The sequence below is a fragment of the Lemur catta genome, chromosome 15 (assembly GCF_020740605.2).
Source record: "Lemur catta isolate mLemCat1 chromosome 15, mLemCat1.pri, whole genome shotgun sequence".
In the NCBI taxonomy this organism is placed as follows: domain Eukaryota; kingdom Metazoa; phylum Chordata; class Mammalia; order Primates; family Lemuridae; genus Lemur; species Lemur catta.
In genome coordinates, this window is record NC_059142.1 from 11,903,687 (window position 1) to 11,928,012 (window position 24,326).

General features: G+C 43.4%; 1 protein-coding gene across 2 annotated transcripts in view; it reads left to right on the plus strand.

Moving 5' to 3' along the window:
- The window catches only part of USP43 (ubiquitin specific peptidase 43), a 62,669-nt gene that overhangs the window by 22,868 nt on the left and 15,475 nt on the right, over nt 1–24,326 (plus strand). The window contains exons 5-12 of one of the 2 annotated variants that reach the window (XM_045569750.1): nt 508–643; nt 3,094–3,229; nt 4,865–5,000; nt 8,180–8,291; nt 11,987–12,090; nt 16,929–17,006; nt 17,828–17,954; nt 18,061–18,409. In XM_045569750.1, the coding sequence (XP_045425706.1) occupies nt 508–643; nt 3,094–3,229; nt 4,865–5,000; nt 8,180–8,291; nt 11,987–12,090; nt 16,929–17,006; nt 17,828–17,954; nt 18,061–18,409 (1,178 nt within the window). The remainder of the gene's footprint in view (nt 1–507; nt 644–3,093; nt 3,230–4,864; nt 5,001–8,179; nt 8,292–11,986; nt 12,091–16,928; nt 17,007–17,827; nt 17,955–18,060; nt 18,410–24,326) is intronic. The other variant, XM_045569751.1, reaches the window with a different exon arrangement.

A 24,326-nucleotide genomic window follows, 5' to 3' on the forward strand; every position in this document is an offset into this window, starting at 1 on the left:
AGCCAAACTGCCCAGGTTCAAATCCCAGCTCTACTAATTAGCTGTGTGACTTGGACAATTACTGCAATAGAGACAAGAGAAACAGTAGCTGGAAGACCAGGTCTTAGTATGCTGGTGGGGATAGTGGGGAGTGGAAGCAGATTCCCAAGGGAGAATTTCATTAACGAGAGAGAGTATCATCAATAGTGTTGCTTTGTACCGGAAGCAGCAGCTTTACTTGTCAAACTTCAGAGTTTGTTTTTGCTTAAGATTATCTACTGAACAAATAGAGCCTTCAGCTTAGAGATCTATATGGTGATTCTTAACCAAATACATTTTATTTCCAGTCTCTGGAAAAGCAGTTTAGGCGATTTGGCTCTCCGCTGCCACCTGGTGACAGTGTACCTAAAGTGCAGGGACCCAACCAGGAAGCAGATGAACAAAGTGCTGAACGTGATCCAATGTCAGTGGTGGTGTTGACAGTTCATGTCAGTCCTTTAAGGATGTTGCCCACTTCCTATTTTTCAGATTCTTGAGCGTCACCTTGGTCTTCCCCTCTAAGAGCCAGCAGTTCCTGCGGGTTGGCCTGGCCGTGCCGATCCTCAGCACAGTGGCAGCCCTGAGGAAGATGGTTGCAGAGGAAGGAGGCGTCCCTGCAGATGAGGTGTGGTGGGATTGCACTGGGGCCTGGTCACTGGATGACAGCACGCTAACAGGGCCAACTGTCTAGACTGTCTGGGCTGATCCGTGGTTCCCAGGTGACTCCAGCATGACTCATAGGTTTCTGTTTGATCAGTGGAGCCTGGTGTCCTTGATGACTAGGCCTTGACTTCTCCCTGCGTTTACACAGAATGACCAGAAAAGGATACTTTGCCTCCCAAGAAGGTGATGATGATTGTGATTGCAACAATTCCAACAGTAGCTAGTCCTCAGTAGTGCTTACTAAGTATGGGGCACTGTTCTATGAACTTGATATTCATAGCTGATTTAATCACAAGCATCCTGTGAAGCAGACATTACAATTATCCTCATTTTACCTATGAGGACAAAGGAAGTCCTGAGAGGTTAAGTGAATTGCCCAATGTCACACAGCTAGTAAGTGACTGAGTCGGGATTTGAATGCAGATGGCTTGATTTCATAGCCTAAGTCATTATTTGTTATTTTCACTCCTGGAAGTATAAACCAGGATACTGAAGGGACAATACATGAAATATGAGGAACTGCTAAGGGAACTGATGATGTGTAACACGAGAGGAGATTTGGGGGAAGGTGGCATGGGTGTGCTCTAGTTTTTTTTAGAAAAGGAATCTTGGTAAAGGGATTGGATTCACTGTGCCTAGAGGGGCCCTCATGAAAGGTGGGGTAGAGGTGATTGTGGCACAAGGCAGTGTAGCAAGGTGTGAGGGGCCCTGAATGGGGGTCTCCTTGTGATTCAGCAACTCTCTACCTTTCTGACCCCAAAGTATATGCTTGGTCCTCTGTGTCTTTAACTGTAGCATGGGAAATTTATACTTCCCTGACTACCTCATGGGATTTCTTAAAATCAAAATATATGTTTAACCTTTTTGTTAAGGTTAAAGTACAATACACATACACATATTGTACACATACAATAAAGAAAACTCACACCCTAAGGTCGTGGATTGTTATGTTTTGCATATGTCTACATCCGCATAAACACCGTGGTCACTGAGCCTTTCTCTCTCCCCAGTGGACTCTTTCCTGCCTCCACCCAATTAGCCCCTCTGCCCTCTACCGCTACCTTGTAGGATGTTCATGACAATCTCACATGGGGAAAAAGTATATGTACCTTGCTTTGTCAACTTAAAGTGCTCTATGGGAACCTACTCAGAGAGAGGACAGTGGGTGAGAGTCCAGGGGAGGAAGTCTGAGAGAGCTTTGAGTTCAGATAATTAAGAGTGTAAAAGGACTGTCAGGATTTGGAGAGGTGTGATGTCTTTGTTCAGGGACATAGAACTCACTAGGGATGTTAGCATAGGATGAGTGTTTTGAATGACACTTAAACTCTATTTTGATGCTTTGCTTCTTTAATTAAGTATATTCTACTTACATTATCTATGATTATGGATATATTTTTATCATTTTATGCTATTTACCCTGCCTTTTTTTTTTTTTTTTTGGCTCCCCCCATCCCACCTTTTCTGCTGCTTTTGGATTGAGCAATTTTTCTTTATCTCTCCTGATTTGGGACATATATATTATATTTCTATTCTTTTAATGGTTATTATTATTAATAAAATGTCAACATGCATAGTTTAAAAAGCCTAATGTTAATTTTCCCAAGCAACACAAGGATCTTGGTGTGCTTTAATTTCCCTTATACTTTTTTGATTGAGATGTTATTATAAATAGATACTGTTGTCCTGTATTTTAATCCTTCCTTCCTTCTCCCCCCAGTTGCTGTAGTAGTAATGGTCAATACTATAGTTTGGTATGGTCAGTGCATATTTACATTTACCAATGTTTACCATTTGTTTACTTCATAATTTCTTCTTACAACTAAAATTTTCCTTCTGATTCAGTATTTTTTTAAAATCTTGAAATGTGTTTTTTAAAAGAGAACTTCCCAGCCAGTATGCTGTAAATGGGCTATGTGTGCTGAGATATCGATTTCTTCAGCCCTGAGGGCAGGAGAGTTGGGTTTAGGGCAGCCAGGACCCCCAAGGTAGTCACCCCTCTCTTGCACTACAAAACCATCTCCTTCTGTTTAGCTCAGTGTTCCATAAAAACATTTTTTATGTGTGACATAATTTGAAAAAGGTTAGTAACCCTATTTAGAAGTTCTTTCAGTGGAGCTGTGTTAGTAAACACGCACTTTTTGTTTACCCAAAGAGGGCTTTATTTTATTCTCATTTTCCACGATAGTTTAGCTGGGTATAAAACTTCAGATTTTTCAGACTTTGTTTTTTGTTGCAGTTGAGATGTCTGTGGTCAATCTAATTATTATACCTACTATGTTTTACTACTAAAAATATGTAGCCACTTGGAAGGAAAGGGTAAAAAGGGGTGTTGACTCTCAGTCACTTTTAGATTTCTTATCTGTTAAGTTCTCTTTGAGAAATCAAGAGGGAAAATGATCCTTCTCATTTCAGGTGATCTTGGTTGAACTGTATCCCAGTGGATTCCAGCGGTCTTTCTTTGATGAAGAGGACCTGAATACCATTGCAGAGGGAGATAATGTGTATGCCTTCCAAGTCCCTCCATCACCTGGCCAGGGGACACTCTCAGGTACAATAGTGCTTTGCATAATTTTATTTGGCTATTATGAGTTATAGGTTTGAGAGGGTAGTCTTTGGGGGCTAAGGCATAAAACATCTAGTTTTAGCACTGGGAACTGTCAGGCTTATTTTCCTGGATAATTTGGTATACAGATGATTGATATTAAAAATTATTCAGCTAGTACAGGGATTCTCAAAATTTTAGTATCAGAATCACCTGGAGGGCTTGTTAGAGCAGATTTCTGGGCCCTACCCATAGAGTTTGTGATTTGGTGACCTGGGGTGGGGCCTGAGATTCTGCATGTCTAACAGGTTCCCAGGTGATGTTGGTGCTGCTGGCCTGGGGACCACACTCTGAGAATCACTGTTCAGTATAGGTGCTGGGGTCATCTTTGTCCTCAGGACTCCTATGGTTCAAGGTCTATGTTTGAAGTAAAATTTCTACAAATTTGAACAGTAGATGGTCAAAGAGGTTACTAAATAACTTTTTTTTTTTTTTTTTTTTTTGAGACAGAGTCTCACTCTATTGCCCAGGGTAGAGTGCCGTGGCATCAGCCTAGCTCACAGCAACCTCAAACTCCTGGGCTCAAGCAATCCTTCTGCCTCAGCCTCCCGAGTAGCTGGGACTATAGGCATGCGCCCCCATGCCTGGCTAATTTTTTCTGTATATATTTTTAGTTGTCCATATAATTTCTTTCTATTTTTAGTAGAGACAGGGTCTCGCTCTTGCTCAGGCTGGTCTCAAACTCCTGACCTCAAACGATCCACCTGCCTCGGCCTCCCAGAGTGCTAGGATTACAGGCGTGAGCCACCGCACCCGGGCCACTTTTTAAAAAAATAGTTCTACCTCCTAATGCTTGTATTTTCTAAACCTTAGATTGGCTCAAATGATCAATTTCTAACAGCCTTTATTTGTAGTGCAGTATACATTTTGGCCCCATTAGCCGGTCAAGAAGGCCCATATTTAAAGGACCTTGTGCCAGTGTTACGATATACCCCAGACGAATCCTATGCCCTGGTCACATGTCCTCAGCCAGCCTAGGTAGCAAGCCATGGGGCCGGATGTTTGCAGTTCTCTGGGTTGTCAAGGAGACTCTGGGCGTTGGAGTCTGGAACAAGACATTGACTAACCCTTACTGTGTTACAACGAAGTGAAATAAGTCCTTGTTTTTAATTCAGTCATGAGTGACACATCTTTCCCATGAAAGTCAAAATGTGAGAACTGGTTGGAAATAGAGGCTAGTCCAGTTCCTCTACTTCCTCCCTGGTAGAGATTCTCACTTTCTCTGTGCACTTCTTATGTTGGCTTTCTAAGAGAGGGGATCTCTGAGGACTCTCTGATGAAGGCAGTAAAGCAACCAAAGCTGTTTTGGAATAGTTTTCAGATTGCTTAGAAAAGCATTAGTTAAAATTCCTGTCCCTATTTTAAAATTATTGGCTGAACACAACTGCAGGTTCACTACCATGTATGTGATATTTGTGTGCCAGGTGTCAGATGGCACAAGTGCCATGAACCTGATGGTCTCCTCCCCTCTGGTGTCTCCCACTGGTGGTTAATACATGCTCAGAGAGAAAGAAGGGCCAGAGAAGCCAAGGTTCTGACCCAGCTGCTTTAGGAATACGAATGTCATTCTCTCTCCTCCAGCTCATCCGTCAGGGTTGTCGGTTTCCCCACGCTTGGCAGCCCGTGAGGGTCAGCGATTCCCCCTGTCTCTCCACAGTGAGAACAAGGTGCTAATCCTCTTCTGTAACTTGGTGGGGTCAGGGCAGCAGGCTAGCAGGTATGTTTAACTTCATCCTTTTTTCATGTGATGTCTGGGATTTGTACTTGGGATTCTGTCTAGAATAAAATTAAATATCTGTTTCCAAGGTTAATAAACTAAAAATAGGGAGTCAGATACTTTTTGATCAAGAAGATCATAAGTAACTGCCCTAAGCAGGCAACTGAGATCATTTTTAACCATTAAACACCAGGTAGAGGCTTTCCTATTAATTGGAGGAGCAATTATTATGGCTTTTACTGCTGTTATTTTATATTGTGTTATGAGACATTGGCAGTGCAGTAGTGAAAGATACTGGCTATAAGAGTACATGAAATTGCCACTACTTGTAGATTGTTTGGTTGTCTGTCCAGAAAACCAAGAACTGGAAACTGATTAGAATTAATGAAAGGGTTCAAGAAAGTGACTGGTTATGTGACAAATACACAAAAACAGATAAAACAGAGCTTTCTTACATAGTCCAAATACACTGTTTAAAAGATACAATTTTAATAAGATATATTTAGATTGATAAAGTGTTTCTCAAATGTATCTGGAGTAATAAACTGGTAAGAATAGCCAAAAAATATTGTGAGAGAGTAAAGAAGGAAAGAGGATTGTCGTTCTATTAATATTAATGCAGAATAGAGTTTTAATTATTAAAATATGGTAATATGGGTAGAAGAATATACAATTAAACCAATGGAATAGAAAAGGCCAAGTATCTATAAGTATTTATTATATGATAAAAATGTAATGTTTCATATTACTAGAAAGTGAATGAACTATTCAATAAGAAAGACTAGGCTAATTGATTTCTTTTTGTTTTAAATGGTCAATTTTTTCCTCCTGCCATAAGTTCACATGTATAAATTCCAGATTGATTAGAGAGGTAACTGTAGAAAAGGAAACCATAAAATAACGTAAAAACAATATAGGAGAATATTTATGTCTTTGGCTTGGGGACTATTTTAACACCTAAGTTGGGAGGCTATACATTTATTTGAAAATTTAAATTTGAAAGGCAAAGGACAGAGGAGGAAAAATATTTATGTCATGTGAAGAAGTGAAGGATTCATATCCATCATTTAAAACCTAGCTGCCTCTCAAATGAATGAAATAAACACTCTTAGTAAAATGAGCCACAGAGATGAGCCTAAGTTCACAGAAGAAATACAAGCATAGGTTAAAATATTAAGCATCGTTAGTAGTAGAAGAAATTCTGATTACAAGAGCAATATCCTATTCTTAACCTTTCAGAGTGTTAAATAATTTCTAGAAATTGATAACACTCATTCTGGGCCAGAGGCCAAGGAACCAGGTAAATTGGTATGGCTTTTCTAGAGGGCAGTTTGGGAATAAATAGCTTTGATCTTGCCTTTCTACTTCTGGAAATTTATCCTAAAGGAACAATTGGTTATGTGCACCCAGAGGTTATGCACAAGGCTGTGTTGAGTTCCTGCCATTAGCAGGCATTGTTTAAATAAAAACTTGGAAGCAACCTGAATGCCTCACAATACAAGCTTAGTTAAATAAACTGATCTGTCCATATAACAATGGATGCACTGTGCCCTTGCCAGTCCGGACATACCACCTCATATTTGTGGTTTAGCAGAGTCTGTTTCACATTCCTACCCCATTGGGTCTTCATACAAACTGCAGTGCGGCCAAGGACCAGTGAGTGGTCAATGATTTGTCCAGCAGAGGTGGGACCTACAGCCGCAGGCATACCCGGCTTTTTTTGTCCTACACACTCACTGCTGTGTGCTCCTTAGCTTGAGATATGGAAAACATCCCCCGTTAAGAGAATATTCCTGATACACAAAACCAATGATTATGTCATCTGGATTTATCTCTGTCTTGCTTTCCTCAGGTTTGAGTGTTCTCTTGCTCTACTCCCAGCTGTCAGGAAGAGAGTTTATCAGCCAGCCTGACATTTGGAGCAATCTGTGTACATTGCCGTGCTCTCTGGCTTTGCATCTCTGAGTCTCTGTTTACATTGCAACGTCTCCATTTGCAATGAGGTTCTTTGATAATTTAATATTGTGCTTGGCTCTTTTTAAAATTTATATTATTTTTAATTGACACAGAATTATACATATTTACGGGGTACAATATAATATTTCCATACATGTATACACACTTGTAATGATCAATCAGGATAATTAGCACATCCATCACCTCAAACATTTATTTCTTTGTGTTGGGAAGATTCAAAATCTTCTCTTCTAGCTATTTGAAAATGTACAATAAATTATTGTTAAGTATAGCCACCCTACACTTCCATGAAACACTAGAACTTACTCCTCCTATCTGGCTGTAATTTTGTATTTGTTAACCAACCTCTTCCTATTCTTGCTTCCCTGCTGCCCTTCCCAACCTATAGGAACCACCATTCCACACTCTACTTCTTTGAGATCAACTATTTTAGCTCGCACATATGAGTGAGAACATGCAGTATTTATCTTTCTGTGCCTGGCTTATCTGACTTAACATAAAATCTTCCAGGCTCATCTGTGTTGCTGCAAATACAGGGCTTCATTCTTTTTTATGGCCGAATAGTGTTCCATTGTGTAAATATACCACATTTTCTTTATCTATTCATCTGTTGATGGACAGTTAGTTGATTCCATCCCTTGGCTATCATGAATAATGTTGCGATAAACACAGGAGTGCAGATATCCCTTTGACATACTGATTTTCTTTTCTTTGGATAGAGACCCAGTAGTGAGATTGCTGGATCATATAGTAGTTCTATTTTTACTTTTTTGAGAAACCTCCATACTGTTCTCCATAACGGCTGTTCTAATTTACATTCTCACCAACAGTGTATGAGAGTTCCCTTTCTTCTGCATCCTTGCCAACATTTGTTACATATGTCTTTTGATAATAACCATTCTAACTGGGGTGAGATGATATCTCATTGTGATTTTGATATACATTTCCCTGATGGTTAGTGATGCTGAGCAATTTTTTATATGACTGTTGGCCATGTGTATATCCTCTTTTGAGAAAGGTCTATTCAGATCCTTTGCCTACTTCTTAATGAGATTATTTGCCTTTTTGTTGTTGAGTTGTTGTGCTTGGCTCTTAACTCTTATCCAATTGAGAAGAAGCCGCGAGTAGAGCAACTACTCATGACTGTTGGATATTGTTGGTTTTTCCTTTGTTAGAATCACCTGATTTCCTTGGATTTTCAGGTTTGGGCCACCTTTCCTCATAAGGGAAGACAGAGCCATTTCCTGGCCCCAGCTCCAGCAGTCTATTCTCAGTAAGGTTCGCTATCTCATGAAGAGTGAGGCCTCTGTACAGGTCAGTATGTGTGTGTGTGTGAATGTGTGTGTGTGTGAATGTGTGTGCATGTGCATGCATGTGTGTGTGTGTGTGTATATATGTGTGTGCGCGCGCGCGCACGCAAGGGGATGGAATTTAGGCGCAGCTCAGGAGAGCTGAGAATTTGCTGTTAATGATGAGAGTGTTCATACTGTTTTATAAACAACTTTCATTTATATTATGTGTAACTAAGTAACCATTTCACAGCTGTAGTGTTTTACTCTTTATGATATTACAAAATACCTTTCATGGATGGAGCCTTTTTTTGCTAATTCTTTCAAGACACCGTTGGAATAAAGAATGGCATTTACATTATTCTTCTCAATTTTGTGTATTTATAGCTTATCATAGTTTTCCCTGGAGGATGGCATATTGTAATAAATTATAACTGTACATTTAAGTCAGAAATTTCAAGGGACTTGAAATATGATTTCTGTGGGGAATGGATGGTTATGTCCAGATATGAAAACTAGACATTAAAATAATTTGTCCAGTTTCCAAATTAAGATGGAAATTCAAGGGAAAACAAGTTTTTTCCTCATTGCTTATTTATTCTCAGATTGATAGTTTTCAAACAAAAACAACATATTTAAAAATCAGGAGCTGTTCTGATGGTTGCTTGACACAGAAGATGTTAAAATTTTTAGGCACAGGTCAGTAGTGTTGGATTTGTGTTTTCCCCTAACTATTCTCATAGTAAGAACTTTTCATATGGAGGATACATCAAACTTATTTCAGAGATAATTCTTCATAATTCATGTTCTTTCCTGCTCAGGGAAAACCATATGTTTGATGTAGGATTTATACCAAATATCACTTTGTTAAAGACCTTCACTACATTTGTACCAACTTTTATGTTTAAAGGATTTTATTCAATGTGCTACAGAGTGTATCTGCCAAAGCGCCCAAATTAGAAACTCTAACTTCTCTGCAAGTAGGTCAGCATCTCTAGTAATAGTTTTAGCCTTCCGCCAAGCCTTGAGCTACTGACTATTGAAAGTGGACAAAACCACTTTCATGTGAACATTAACTCAGCTGTCCTTGTCCTCCACCTGCTCACACATCTATACCTTGGCCTCTACACCTCTACAGTCATTTCAATTTTAGAAACTAATCAAGCCATCAGTGGGGCCAGCAAAATCCTTACAGGCAACTTCCAACTCCGCCATGGATGTCCTTCCAAAGATTCACTGGGCTTGCTTTTTCTGTAGGAATCATGTGTTCGAAGTGGTGGAGAGGCTCCCAGGCTAGGGCATCCTTTTAACCCGTAATTCTTTTAACACTATATCAAATACTGGCTCAACATGATAATAACTAGAGAAGAATATATTCAGAATTCTCAATGTTGAACTGAAGAGACCGAATGTAGTGAACATGTATGTATTGATGGTTTGAAACAAATCTCCCCAGCTTGTCCCCAGGACAAGCAAATGTTCTTATAAAAATGACCACTTTGCTGGACAGAATTAATTTGCACATATTATGGGAAAATAAAGACTTACCATCGCCAAAACGTTTTTATAGCACTTTGTACACTTGGGTGTGCGAGGCCAACACTATGTCTTTGTGTGCAGGCAGGATAAGCTGCCTCCATGCAGGTGTGGGTGGCTTTGATGAGGAGTGCCCTTGCCATCCACACAGCAAGGCTCCATTAGGGATGATAGGAAAGAGTTTTCTCCCCCATATTTAAGCTGGCGTTCTCCTTAGGAAGAATACCCTTCTGTGGCCAATCCTGAATCAAAGCCCCTGAGGTCAGCTTGCTTCCAGCCATTAATTTTTCTCTTTGTTGAAGTCATGGATCAACTAGAATGTGATTATAGTCCAATTAAACGTACAGAGTCTCTGAACTTCACACTCAACAAGACCCTCTACGGCTGGGTTCTGGTGTATTTACCAACCTGTGTCCTATTTTTCCCTGCACATATCAGCTGCCACAGCCAAAGGGGTTGACTTGCGACTCTTTGCATCTGCTTTGGATCATTCTGTCTTCCTGTGTTCTCTTTCCTGGAATTACAATGCCTTCCTCTTCTTCCCCAGTCATAATTCAACCTATATTTCATCAGTGTTTTTTAAGCAAAGATGTCTGCCATTTACTGTTGTCAGAATTTGGAAGAGAATTTTATTTTTTTCTAGTTGTAGCCAAGGTCATCCGTGACAAATTTAAGAACCATATTTCCTTTATTTGAATGAAGATCTTACTGATTTTTTTTGTGGTAAAATATATGTAATATTTATTTATTTTAACCATCCATAAATGTAAATTAATTATATTCACAATGTTGTGTAATCATTGCTATTATCTATACCCCAAATTTTTAATCTCCAACAGAAACTTTATACTCATTAAATAACAATTCTCCATTCTCTCCCGTTCTCATTCCCCTGTAACCAGCGTTCTAATTTTTGTCTCTATGAATTTACCCGTCCTAAGTACCTCATCTAACTAGAATCGTATGATTATCCTTTTGTATCTAGTGTGTTTCACTAAGCATCATGTTTTCAAAGTTTACCCATGTTGAACCATGTGTCAGAATGTCCTTCCTTTTTAAGGCTGAATAAAATTCCATCGTGTTTGCACACCACATTTTGTTTATCCATTCATCTGTTGATGGACACTCGGGTTGTTTCTTCCTTTTGACTACCAAGAATAATGATGCTGTGAACATTAGTGTACAAATATCTGTTCAAGCCCCTGCTTTCAAGTCTTTTGGGTATATACCTAGGAGTAGAATTAGTAGGTTCTATGGCAGTTCTCCACTTAACCTTTTGAGAAACTGCCAAACGCTTTCCATAGCAGCGGCACCATTCTCCATTCCCTCCAGCAAGGCATGTGCGTTCCAGCTTCTCCCCATCCTTGCCAACACTTGTTGTTTTCTGTTTTCTTTTCTTAAATTTTTAATTTTTTTTTTTTATTATAGACATCCTAGTGGATTGAAGTGGGATCTCATTGTGGTCTTGATTTGACTACTGACTAATGATGTCGGCCATCTTTCCATGTGCTTATTGGCTATCTGTATATCTTTGGAGAAATATCTGTTCAAGTCCTTTTCTCATTTTTGAATTATGTTGTTTGTTCCATTGAATTTTTAAGAGACATCTTCAATTTAAATGTATCATTGATTGTAAGACCCATTTCAATTGCAGAAATGTTAGAATATGATAAAATGTGTATCTTAGAATAAAAACTAAGGTAATATCTCTTTAGGTGGCTTATTTAAAAATGTGTAAATATTTATTTTGTGTGTGGTATGTAAAGTATACATTGACTTGCTTTTAGATAATTGCCTCATTGTGGTTAATCGCCTTAATAAAGTAGGTTAAATTACCTATGAATAATTAATTAACATAGTTGGTTTATTTTCCATTAACTGTACCAGTATCTGCTAGAGTTATAAACGTCTGTTACTTGAATACACTGCGTTCATTTTTTAGGGACATTTATGGTGTTAAAACATAGAATTAGACCACTACATTAAAATGTGCAGTGTGAATCTTTGAAAAAATATAGAGCCTTTATATTAATATCTCTGTATTTCAAATGCCAATTATTAAGAGAATATTCAAAGTTTTCTATAGACAAAAGATTACATTTTTAAATTTATGTGGCACTTAGAGTCTAACCTCAATTGACACAGGGGCCACGTGGTGATCCGTCTCTGTTCTTGTCTTGGCAGAGCCTGGGGTCCCTGTTCTCCATCCGGGTTGTGGGGCTCTCCCTGGCCTGTAGCTACTTATCCCCACAGGACAGTCGGCCCCTCTGCCACTGGGCGGTGGACAGGTAAGGCGAAGTCCCCTGAGAGAATGAGTGCTTTCTTATTTGACTAGCCTCCTTTGAGCCTATGTGTCAAAAAAATTGCTCACAAGATTAGCTATTTTTGATCAGTGACCTCCAGCACCAGCCATCGTGTTAGGTCCTTGGGCACATTCCCTGCTTTGAACCCTTGGTGAGATACTATTACCACCACTCCAAAGACACGGGGACACTGAGGTTTTCAGAGACTGGTTAACTGGCTCGCACTTACACAGCTAGTTTATGGTCAAGCCCAAATTTGAACCCAGATTGGTCTAACTATAAAACCAAATGCATTCAATTAGGTCATGCTACTGACTTGAACTGGAATGTCCCCCTGGGGTACGTGAGAATTGTACCACTGAATCATTGGCCCCACGCTGTCAGAGATCATGGACTATGACTAAGGGATAATGTCAGCATGGCCGTGGCTCTGGTGGCTCTGATTTCCTGACTCTCCACGTGCCCCCTTGCAAAGCAATCCACGGGGCCAGCACAAGATCTAATCTGCGAGGCAGTTGTGCTCTATCATTTTCCCACAGACCCAAGTTGCTCAATGAGGTCCTCTGATTTCCTGACGTGATCAACCAAAGCTGACTGAATCCATGACGTAGAGATGGCCTCTCCCTCTCCAAAGAGACCAGGAACCAGAATGGGGGCAAGCCAGGAGGTTCTCTGACCTATACCCCATCTACATCCTCCTTGGCTTGTCGATGTTTTACAGAGTTAGGGAGGCAGGAGGGATGTCAGGCAGCACCTGCTTGTGTGTGACAGGGAAAGGGAGCCTTGGGAAGAAGGGTCCCCTCCTGGTACTCAGTCCTGGAGACAAGAATCTGTCACTCAATGTGGGTTCTGCAGACCTGCTGCCAGCCTTCTAGCTGATTGTCACCAGTCCAGGGCAAGAACTTGAGAGGAAGCATTTAGAAATGTTAAAGCAATATGACAGAGCCATTTAAAATATGTTAAATATGATAATTTCTAAAAATGAAAGTTCTGTTTTGTATGTATTCCCCATTACATTTTTATTATTATGATTTTTTAAATAAAAATATTGGTGTGTAATGGTTTGGAAACAAACCAACAAACTGGTCTTTCACCATAGGTCGTTTGAGGAGCACTGGAAAGAGTAGAGTTGCATAGCAAGTTGACCACCCTAAAGGATGCCCTCCCTGAGGCCACACCTCTCCTGGCCCACACCTTTCAGTCACCTGACATGTCACTGCAGCCTGGCCCCCTGCTCACCTCCCAGGGTGCAGCCCTCCCGGCACCTGATGCATCCTTCACAGGGCCCTCCATTCAGCCCCTTCCTGCTTATTCTAACACCTCCTTGTTCTCCCAGAAATTTCTTTTTTTGTTGAATGGTGATAAAAAACACATGACACAAAGTTTACCATTTTAACCATTTTTAAGCATTCTGCTCAGTGGCATCAGTTACATTCACATTGTTGTGCATCCATCTCCAGAACTCTGTCATCTTGCAAAACTGGAACTCTGTACCCATCATTCCACAACTCTCTGCTCCCCTGCCCCAGCCCCTGGCAGCCACCGTTCTACTTTCTGTCTCCGTGAATTTGACTATTCTACATCCGTTGTGTAAGTGGAGTCATACGGTGTTGATCCTTTTGTGTTTGGCTAATTTCACTAGGCACTGTGTTTTCAAGGTTCATCTATGTTGTCACATGTGTCGGAATTTCCTTCCTTTTTAAGGCTGAGTAATATTCCATTGTGCACACATGCCATTTAGAAATATACTTCCTAGAATTGTTTCTGTGTCCTTGAAGCGTTCCCCTCCCTCTCTGAGGCCCTCAAATGCTGCTGGCCCTCTGCGTTCCACCCTGGGGCTCTTTTCTCCTCTGTGTCCATCCCTGGGTGATCCTGCCCTTGGCTCTGTTCCCCTCTTCACGCTGAGGCCGCCCAGATCTGTGTCCCTAGCCCAGATTTTTCTCTGAGATGCACCTGCATGTCCTACTTAAATGTCTCCTAGACATTAAACTAAACTCTTTTCAGTCTGAACTCTTCTTGCTTAGGCCTTTCCTCTTCCTGTCTTTGTGTCTAAATGGGGACACTGCCATCTACCAAGGAACCCAAACTAGGAAGCTGTGAGTCATCCCTCACACCTCCTTCCTGCATTCTCCTTGCATTCCGTCCATCATCGGGCCAGGTCTGTTCTGTGTCCTGGTGCTTTCTCAGACCCCTTCCTTCCATTCCACTTTGGCCACCATCGCCTGAGTTCAGGCCCTTATCACCTTGTACCTGGACTGCTCTGGCAGCCCCCTGTTGACTTACCTGCATCCATCCCAGGTGTCTGTTATAAACCCATGTTGCAGCCCAACCATGTTCATTGCCTGCTGCTTGAGAGGAAGCCAATGCACTGAGACAGCAGAGGTTACAGCAGAGAAAGAGTTTAATGTCGCAGGCACCATGCGAGGACATGGGAGGAATTTCTCAAATCCATCTTCCTGAGAACTTGGGAGAAAATGTTTTTAAAGATCGTTTGGTGGGCAAAGGGCTAGGGAATTGGGTCTGCTGATTGGTGGGGGATGAGCTCATAGGGTTGGGAAGCAGAGATTATCTTCTCAGTTGGGAGATTTCCTGGGGAGGGGTCTCAAGGCTGTTGGATCCGTTCCCACTCCTATCCACAGGTCTGGTTGGCGTCAGTGGGTCCCCCCAGAATGCAGAGTCTGAAAAGTACTTCCAAGACCAGTCTTAGGCTTTATAATAGTGATGTTATCTAGAGAAGCACAAGTCTTGGGCTTTACAGTGGAATGTTATCTATAGAATCAGTGGGGCAGTCACAAATCTTGCACCTGTCAGGACAGTGCCATTAAAGAGTGACCAGCTACCGCAGTGAGGAAATCAGGGAAACATGGCTGGTTAACTTATGGCTATATCTACACTTTTATAAAAATCAGACATTGATTACTATTTATACCTTATGGCTCTACATTATTTTAATGTAGACACTTTCACCCTTGGGTGGCCTCCCAGTGCCCACTGCATAAAGTCCACTCTTCCGAGGGTGGCTACAAAGCCTGCCCTCTCCCCCTATGGCCTGCCACTCGTTGTGCCTTGGATATTCTAGCACACACCCTACCTTTACCTGCTGAGCCCTCTACCCGTGAGACCCTTTCCTTCCCATTCACCTGGCTGACTCCTGCTTGTCGGTCCCCAGACGCACCCTGGGTGCATTGTAATGATCTCTGTGTGTGCTTCTGAGACTCTGAGCCCCTTCAGGGCAGAGATTGTTAAGGATGTGTATTGCTTGGAGCAGCATCCCTGTGTAAATGTCGGATAACTAACGGCCTCCCCTGTTGGAATCAGCTGTGATTCAGGGGATGGGTGGTGGTTGCACTGTCTGGGGAACGATGGTTTCCATGCAAAGAGGCAACTTCAGGCTGCAGCCACAGCTCTGCCCTTTTTGTGGCCTGTTGTACAACAGAGTTGGAGAATGAAGATCCAACTCTGTTGTACAAAAGATCCAATTCTCCTTTTCCATCCCATGTTTAGATTCCACTTGAAAAGCAGACTGTGGATGGAGGAAGACAGAGATAAAAAAAAGTTTTAGGGTTATTAGTAAAACTAATTAAAGAAAGGAGGTGGCTCAGATGTGAGTCCTACGTGGACTTCCGCATATGTTCCACCAGAGTTAAATGACATTCTCTCTGCGCCCCTTGTTGAGGCAGAGCTCCCCATTTGCAGGCCTCCCTCATGGTGGGAACGAGAATTTGGGGGAAAGAGGCTTGGTGCTAGGCCTCTCTGATGTGTCTCCTCTGAATGGAATATTTGCCCCAAACCTCCAGTCTTTCACCGGCAGGGCAGAACTGCTTCCAGGATGCCCAGGCGTGGGTGTGGGAGAATGCCAGGCTGCTCCCTGCAGGGCGTCGGAAGGAGTACTGGCCTCCGGGGGGAGGTTGTAGCCAATTATTTTCTCCCAAACCCACCAACCAGATGAGGTGCGTAGGGGCAGAAGGAGGTCTCCGGGTGTATAGAAAGATGAGGGGTGATCAGTGTTTGTCCTGACCCAACAGGGTTCTCTGAGCTGTTGGTCCCAGACATGTCTTGTTCCTTGATCCCTCTTGGCTCTGCCACAACTCCAACTGGGACTGGTCAGTGCTCAGCCATAGGACTTGTGCCTTCCATGAGCTCAAAACCTTTTATCCAGTCATTCTGGTGACAGTTGGGACTCATCTGACATATGTCCTTTCTTCTTGCAACAAATTTTAAACACTCTTTTGAGTGCAGACTTTGCCTTCCACGGCTTGTATCCACAGTATTGATTGCAGGCTAAGTCGTCCGCTTTGCTCTTGTCCCATCTCTTCCTGCACGAAACCCAGGCAGTTGGAAAGGGCTGCAGGTTGCTTACACTGAGATTTTCTATGCCTTGGAGGGTTTGGAAGGAGACTTCTTAGGTGGTGGACGTGGACTTGAGGGTGTTCCTTCTGCATCGTGGTGGGGGGAAGTTAACAGCTCTCTTTGGGCTTCGTCAGAGTTGGGTGTTTGTGTAGGATGGCCAAGTGGAACTGCCCTTGAGACATCGAGAAGGTAGCCGGGGTTGCAGTGAGACAGTTGATCCGTGTCCTTTAGCAGCCCAAAGTCCTCAGGGCTCTCAAGCTCCCGCAGGATTAGGGGAGGGCATTAGGCCGTAGGTGTAGAACTAAGCCTTCTGCAGACTTAGCAACCCCCAGAGAGCTGACTGGTTTACAGGCAGTTTTGGATATTTCTGTTTGGAGCGTGAGTCCCAGTGTTAGAGGCAGACTGCTGAGCCCTGCAGAGCTGCGGGAAGGCGGCTGTGTGTCCTCTGATGGCCTCCCTGGTTCTCTCCTCAGAGCTTTGCACCTCAAGAGGCCGGGAGGCCCCCCCCACGTCAAGCTGGCGGTGGAGTGGGACAGCTCTGCCAAGGAGCGGTGAGTCCGGCAGAATCTGCCTCCTGCAGAGTGGAGCTGGGCCTGCCCAGACCCAGTTGCCCCCAGTGATTGTAAGGCATGTGCACACAGCCCTGAGGTGGAGCCCTTCCCTCTGGGACACCTTAGTGAGAATTGTCTGTACGTAAATAACAATGACAGTAAGGGTAGTGACAGTCTTGGTGGCTGTTAGGAGTGCTAACAGCGGCAGTAGCAAATGGTTATACAGCACTTACCCACTTCCCCTGCACTCACCCCGTGCCAGTCCCTGCCCTGTGCACGCTACATATGTGCAATTTGTTTAGTCTTCGTCATACCCAAGTGTGGACAGTACTGTGATCCGCATTTCTCAGAGGTGTGATGGGACTGAGGCACAGGGAGGTTAAGCAGTTGCTTAAGGGCACACAGCTTATCCCTGGCAGAGCTGGGATTTGAACCCTGGCTCGTGTCCATGCTCTTGATCACTGCACCTGGCTGCCCGTATAACACTGAGTGCACCAGCCTTAACTTTGAAAAAGGACACTGTTCAGTCCAGTAAGCACATATGGATCTCCTACTAGATGCTTGGCCCTGCGTTAGAATGTGGAAAACAAAGACGAATAAGTCAAAGACTTGGTCCCTGCAGGAGCTGGTGGGGGTAGAGATAATTCCAGGAAAATAGAGTGAGCACTGAGTCAGGAGTATGTGTGAGGTTCCCCGGGAGCCCTCAGCAAGGGTGCGGTAGCTCACCTGGCTGACGCCTTCCGCGGGGTCTGCTGAGTAGAGACTTAGAAGAAACCCCCCCTGGGGGGGCCCTGAGTGCTGTGAGTGATCTCTCCGTGCAGCCTGTTCGGGAGCCTGCAGGAGGAGCGGGCCCGCGACGCCGACAGCGTGTGGCAGCAGCAGCAGGCTCACCAGCAGCACAGCTGCACCTTGGACGAATGCTTCCAGTTCTACACCAAGGAGGAGCAGGTCCCGCCCTGGGGTCCACTCCCCGTCTGGGAAGGGGGCTGGCTGCCTGTCGGTGGGTTGGCCGCGTGCTGCGGGGACCTCACGGTTTGGGTTGCTTTCTTTCCAGCTGGCCCAGGATGATGCCTGGAAGTGTCCCCATTGCAAAGTCCTCCAGCAGGGGATGGTGAAGCTGAGTTTGTGGACCCTGCCTGACATCCTCATCATCCACCTCAAAAGGTTCTGTCAAGTGGGGGAGAGAAGAAACAAGCTCTCCACACTGGTGAAGTTTCCCCTCTCCGGACTCAACATGGCTCCCCACGTGGCCCAGAGAAGCACCAGCCCCAAGCCGGGGCCGGCCCCCTGGCCTCCCTGGAAGGAGCCGGGCTGCCTGCCCACCGCCTGCCCGCTGGACTTCCTGTACGATCTGTACGCCGTCTGCAACCACCACGGCAGTCTGCAAGGTGGGCATTACACAGGTGAGCCTCGCCCGGCCTCTCTGCACGCAGCACCCGCGGCCACGTGTCGTGGCTGTGGCCTGAGCCTCAGGGTAGCCCCGAAACTGGCGCTGCCCGAGTGCTGACCTCGCTTGGGCACTCAGTGATCTGACTCCACACTCACCGCACACCACGACACGTGCACCAGGGCAGGGGACCTGGTCCCAGCCGCGGAGCTGATGTCGAGTTAGGTTGGAGGTTGGAATGTAAAGTTTGTTACTGCCTGAGTTTTTGACCATGTCAAACAGAGGAGGGTCATTATTGGAACAGAGAGAGTGACATTTATCCTCCTCTGTGATTCAACAGGAGGACTCTTATCAGATTTGGTATCTTTTTATTCTGTGGGCTACTTTTCGTTTTTATTCCTCTGGGGAACTCGAGAGCAGTAGACGAATGGAAGGACAGAAACAAATAGCTGGTGACTTGCTCAGTTGTTCATGACCATCCCTGGAAGCGCCTTTAGGGAATGTCACGACTGGTCCTTTTTCTCAGTTATGTTGTTCCTTCTCTCCTACCAAGGCATCTCGATGACAGTGCCTGTCGGTGGCAGCCTTGATGGAGTGTCTCTGCTGCGTAGACAGTAGTGGGGTTTGTTCCGTATGATGCTTACGGTTCTGAGAGGTTTAGGGCATAGTCCCTGCCATTGGAGGATGGTACAGACACCCAGGGAGAGAAGAGAGAAATGAGGCTGGAGACCACTTGAGTGGACAGAGAGTCGTTGGGCAATGGGCTTACACTGGGCTCACAGGCAACTGCCTTGTTCTGCTGTGGGTGTGACCCTGTACTTCCATACTGTCCTATTCCAGGTGAGAGGGGTTGCCACCTTCATAGCCTCTCAGACTCTTCTGGGCAGCCACTTCCCCTCTCTCTCTTCTCTAGGCTAAAATCAGCTCAGCAGAAATCCCTTCTGTCTTGGGAGACATCTCTCTTGCTGTGTCAACCTCAGAAGTGTTTTACTAAGAGCACTATGGCTGAACGAGTCCCTGTGCACGCATTAATGATGAAAATAAGGACAGTTAGAGCCTGGGTCTTGTCATATCACATGCTGAATGTCTCAGCTCCTCATCTCTAAACCCATGGGGTGCACCAGTACACAGTCACAGGGCAGCTGGAAGTAGCACAGGAACAAGAAGTGTTGGCGTGTGCACTCTGAACCCTGATTTATCAAAAGCAAAATCCAGATTCTTCCTAGGAGTGAGGATTAAAAAGTAAAATCCCCATTTTTGAGGAGATGGTTTGGTGGCATAAGGGGCTCAGTTCCTGGGAGGTTCTCCTAGCAGTTTTCCCGGGATCTGTGTTTGTTCAAACAACGTGCTACCACCTGCCAGGAAGCAGCCCGCTTACTGCTAACACCAAGGGAGAGCAGCCCAGGAGGAAGAGGGGCCTCTTGAGGGCGGGAACAGGACAGTGTCTGCAGCCAGGGCAGCTCCAGGTAGGATCCGGGCCGGTCGCTCTCACCTGTGCCAATTTACACTGTCTTCTTCCTCACGACAGCCCTGCTTTGCATGTTAGGGGTTCAAACCCGGCCCACTCCGGCTCCGGCATCCACAGATCCCGCACTGCAGAGATGCGTGACTCCTAATATGAACAAGTCCCCAAGCCGCACAGGGTGTTGCAGATGAGCGTCAAGTCCCTCATTTAAGTGCGGTACACCCTCCAGTAGCTTTGTAAGAAAGGGTGGTGGGAGCTTGACATTTTGAGTTCTTGCATGTCAGAAAATGCCTTTATTTCCGCACCTGAATGGACATAGAATTCTAGATTGAAAATTCACAGACTTTGGACAATGTTACTCCATGGAGAAAGGGGTCTGGAATGAGGTCTTGCTATCGAGATGGGTCAGGTCAGTTTGATTCTGTTCCTTTGTCTGGGATGAGTTTGTCTTTCTGGAAGCTTTGGGGTTCTTTATCATCGGTGCTTTGCAATGTTACAGGTTGTGCCTTCCCGTGGGTCTCATTCATTCACTGCGCTGGGCACTCGAGACTCTGTCTGCAGATGTGTGATCTTCAGGTTTGGGAAGTTTCCTTGTGCTTAGTTTCACATTTAATTTTTTGGGTAGAAAATATATTCCTATGGTTCAAAATCAAATGAGGGGGGGAAAAAGGACACAGTGAACGTGTTTCTTCTGACCCTCATGTCCTGTTCATTCACTCCACGCCCCTTGTTAGTTTTCTGTGTGTCCTTGTAGAATTTCTGGTGATATATGCAGATATACATAGAGAAGTTCCTAAAGTTTGTGCCCCTCACTCCCATTAAAACACAAGGGTAAATACTATGCATATAATTCTATACCTGGCTTTCTTCACTTAGTCATAAATCTTAGAGCTCTTTCTATATTGGTACATAGAGAACTACGGCGTTCTTTGTTTTAAACAATTGCTTAGTATTTCATTGTATGCATGCTTCACAGTTTATTTCACCAGTCTCCTATTCATGAACATTCAGGTTGTTTCCAAACTTTCATTATAATGCTGCCATGAACAACTTTGTACATTGTATTACTTCCTGGGTATGTGAACTTTCCCCCTCTGTGGTGGACAGAATAGTGATCTCTGTAATGTGTCTAGGGCCTGTTACTACGTTATTGTGACATGGCGGGGGGAGCCCTGGAGGTTAATCCGCTGACTGTAAGAGATGATCCTAGATTGCCCAGGTGGGGGCCAAGTATTAATAGAATCAGGGGTCCTTTAAATGCAGAAGAGTGAGGTAGAAGAGTCAGAGTCGGAGTGACGTTGGGTGAAAAGGACCCAACTTCTGCTGGCCATTGCGGCTTTGAAGATGGCAGGGGGCCAGGAGCCGGGGACTGAGCCCCCAGGAGCGAGAGAGGCAAGGGGACAGGCTCTCTCTGGGTGCCTCCAGGAGGAACGCAGCTCTGCTGATTTTCAACCAATCAGATTTTTGACTTCCAGGACTCTAAAATAATAAATTTGTGTTGTCTAAGCCACTGAGTGTGGAGTAATGAGTTATAGCAGCACTAGGAAATCAAAACATTCTCCAGTACTCTCTAATTTAGGTTTTCTCTCATTTTTCATTTCCTTGTCTTTTTTTTTTTTTTTTGGGTTTACTATAGGACATTTCCTCAGCTTTGTCTCCTAGCTGTGTTACTGTTTCCATTTCTGCTATTACATTTTAGCTTGTAAGTACTCCTTCTTGTCCTGGGTTTCTTTTTCAGAGCATCCTGGTTTTGTTGTTGGCCCTCACCTGACCTGGCCTTTTGTGGTCCCTGATATATCCAGTACTGGACCCCTGGGGGTGCAGCGGGGTGAATGGCATCTTTCCTTCCTCCCTTAGCTCAACTACAGGGTCCTCCCACCCCAGCCTCTGGCAGGGCTCTCAAAGCTGAGCTGTTGGTGTTTCTACTCTTATCTTTTGACATTGTGAGTTTATTCCTTTTTAATTCTTTTACTTTTTAGAAGTATGGTCATTTCACCACATTTCAGGTTTTTAGAAATCTCAAATGAAATATGTTGAATAGGTTATGTGTTCTTATATTTCAAAACTCACACAGCCTGAAAATGATGGACAGTGAGAGTCTTGATCCCATCTTTGTCCTTCATCTGCCCTTCCCCATTCAAGGGTAACCACTCTTCATAGTTCCTGATGTAGTCTCCCATGGTTTCTTTATGTAAATATAAGCAATTGTGAGTATATTTTCATATATACATACACACACACATACATATTAATATCTACACACATGTTTCATGTATTTCCTCCCCACTTCCTAATTTAAGTAAAAGTACCATTTGCTGCATTACACCTGGGTTCCCTGCCTTGAAATATGTCGGAAATCTTTCCATATGTCCATTTATAGAAAGCTTCTCCATCCTCTTCCATAAATGCATCGAATAAATGTAACAATATTAAGTGTCCCATAGATGGACCTTGGGCTCATGCATTCTTTTGCTATTACAAATATTGCTGTCATAACCGTTTGTCATTTCTGTATGTGTGAATTTATTGGTAGAATAAATTCTCAGAATTGCCAAATATGAACAAATTTGCTTGCACAAAGGTTGTAGGAATTTGCACTCCCACAAGAGGAAGAGAATACCTGTTTCCTTATAGCCTCTCGAGTAGAGTATGCCATTATACTTTTGGATTTTTGCCAATCTAATAGGTGCAAAATAGTATCTCAGTGTAAATTTAGTATTCAGCTTCTTTCTTAATGGTGTGGGAGTGAGCATCTTTTCAAACGTTTGTGCCATTGTGGTTCCTTTCCTGAGAACTGTCCACATCATTTTATTGTTTCCACATGGATTTTTAATCTTTTCCCCATCAATTTCTAGATGCTCTAATTTCTATATATAATAAAATTTGCTTCTTGTCTATAATATAAATTGCAAATATCTGTTCCCTTATACATCTGTCAGTTGACTATTCCTATGGTAATTTTTTGCTGTGTAGAAAGTTTTTATTATTGCTTTTCTAGGTAGCCAAATTTGCAATAATTTCTTTTAAGCCTTCTGGATTTTGAGTCATGATTAGAAAGCCTTTTTTACTCTAAGATTGAAAAGTGTTTTCCCTGTGTTTTCTACTAGTGTGTTTGTAGTTTTTTTTTTTTTTTTTTTTTTTTTGACATAGGGTCTCACTTTGTCACCCTCGCTAGAGTGCAGTGGTGTGAACATAGCTCACTACAGCCTTGAACTCCTGGCCTCAAGTGATCCTCCTGCCTCAGCCTCCCAAAGTGCTGGGATTATAAGTGTGAGCCACCACACCTGGCCAGGTTTTAGTTTTTTACACTTAAGTCTTTGATTTGGAGTTTCTTGATGTTCTGGAGAGAAGGGGTTCCATTTTTTTCCCCCAGAAGGTACCAGTTTGTCCTAAGACCACTTCTTATTGGAAAATCTGCCTTATTCTTTCAGAGATGCCATCTACTATATCAGACACTACATTTTTCTGTTATAGGTCTCTTTCTAGACTTTGGTATTCTGTCCCATTGGCCTATTTGTAAGTGAACAACCCTTTGGATTAGACAGGACCCCGGCTGATTCCATTCCCCCCTTTTCCTCCACTGACCAGGAGTCAGGGACTGTGGGTTTGTCCTTAGCCAGTGATGGGGTCTCAGGAAATCTTGAGCCTGTGTCGGAGGAGTACGTATTCACAAAGGGAGCTGGGCTGCATCCTTAAACAGATCCAGCCTTTGTCAGGATTTAGCCAGTGCAGTCCAGGGTGAAGGCCCCATGGCAGATATGAGTGTAGTAAGTGAGAGTCTCAGATTTCAAACTTTAGGGTATAAGAAATAACTTCATGCTATGTCATCCTAGCAGCTCTTTCATGTGCAGCAGTTCCACCACGGCTTCCTCGTCCATTTCAGTGCCGGGCAGTCATCCTGCAATGTGGCAGTGAGGACACCTGACTTGCAAGGGTTTTTGTGATTAGAACTAACCTACATAAGACGCTTCTCATATTGTGGCCTCAAACATTAGTAGCTCTTGTGCTACTGTATACTTTTACATAAATGCTGTCATTACCATAGATGTATCTTTTGCTTTTAGTGGGTTTTTATTTTTTTGCCATTTTTACTTATCAAAATAAACTTAACAGATGTTAAATGAAATGAAATAATATGGTGAGGCACTTGACTAAATGGCTAAATGTCTTGACATACTGGGTTAAATCGTGACCCAGTATGCACATCCATTCATGTGTGTGTTTATGTGTACATATGTATATACAGGCTAACCAAAAGTGTCATGAGATAATTACGTTTACTACATGTGATATACTTTGGTCTATTCTATTCTACAATAATATTTAATTTTTAAAAAATGTTTTAAAATATTTTATTTTTTAAAAGGGACACTAGTTACCAGCGTACTAAGGGGCTGATGGCTTGTAATTTGGAAAACACTAAACAGTATAGAAATCCAGGATCATCACTCATTCATTCATTGAACAA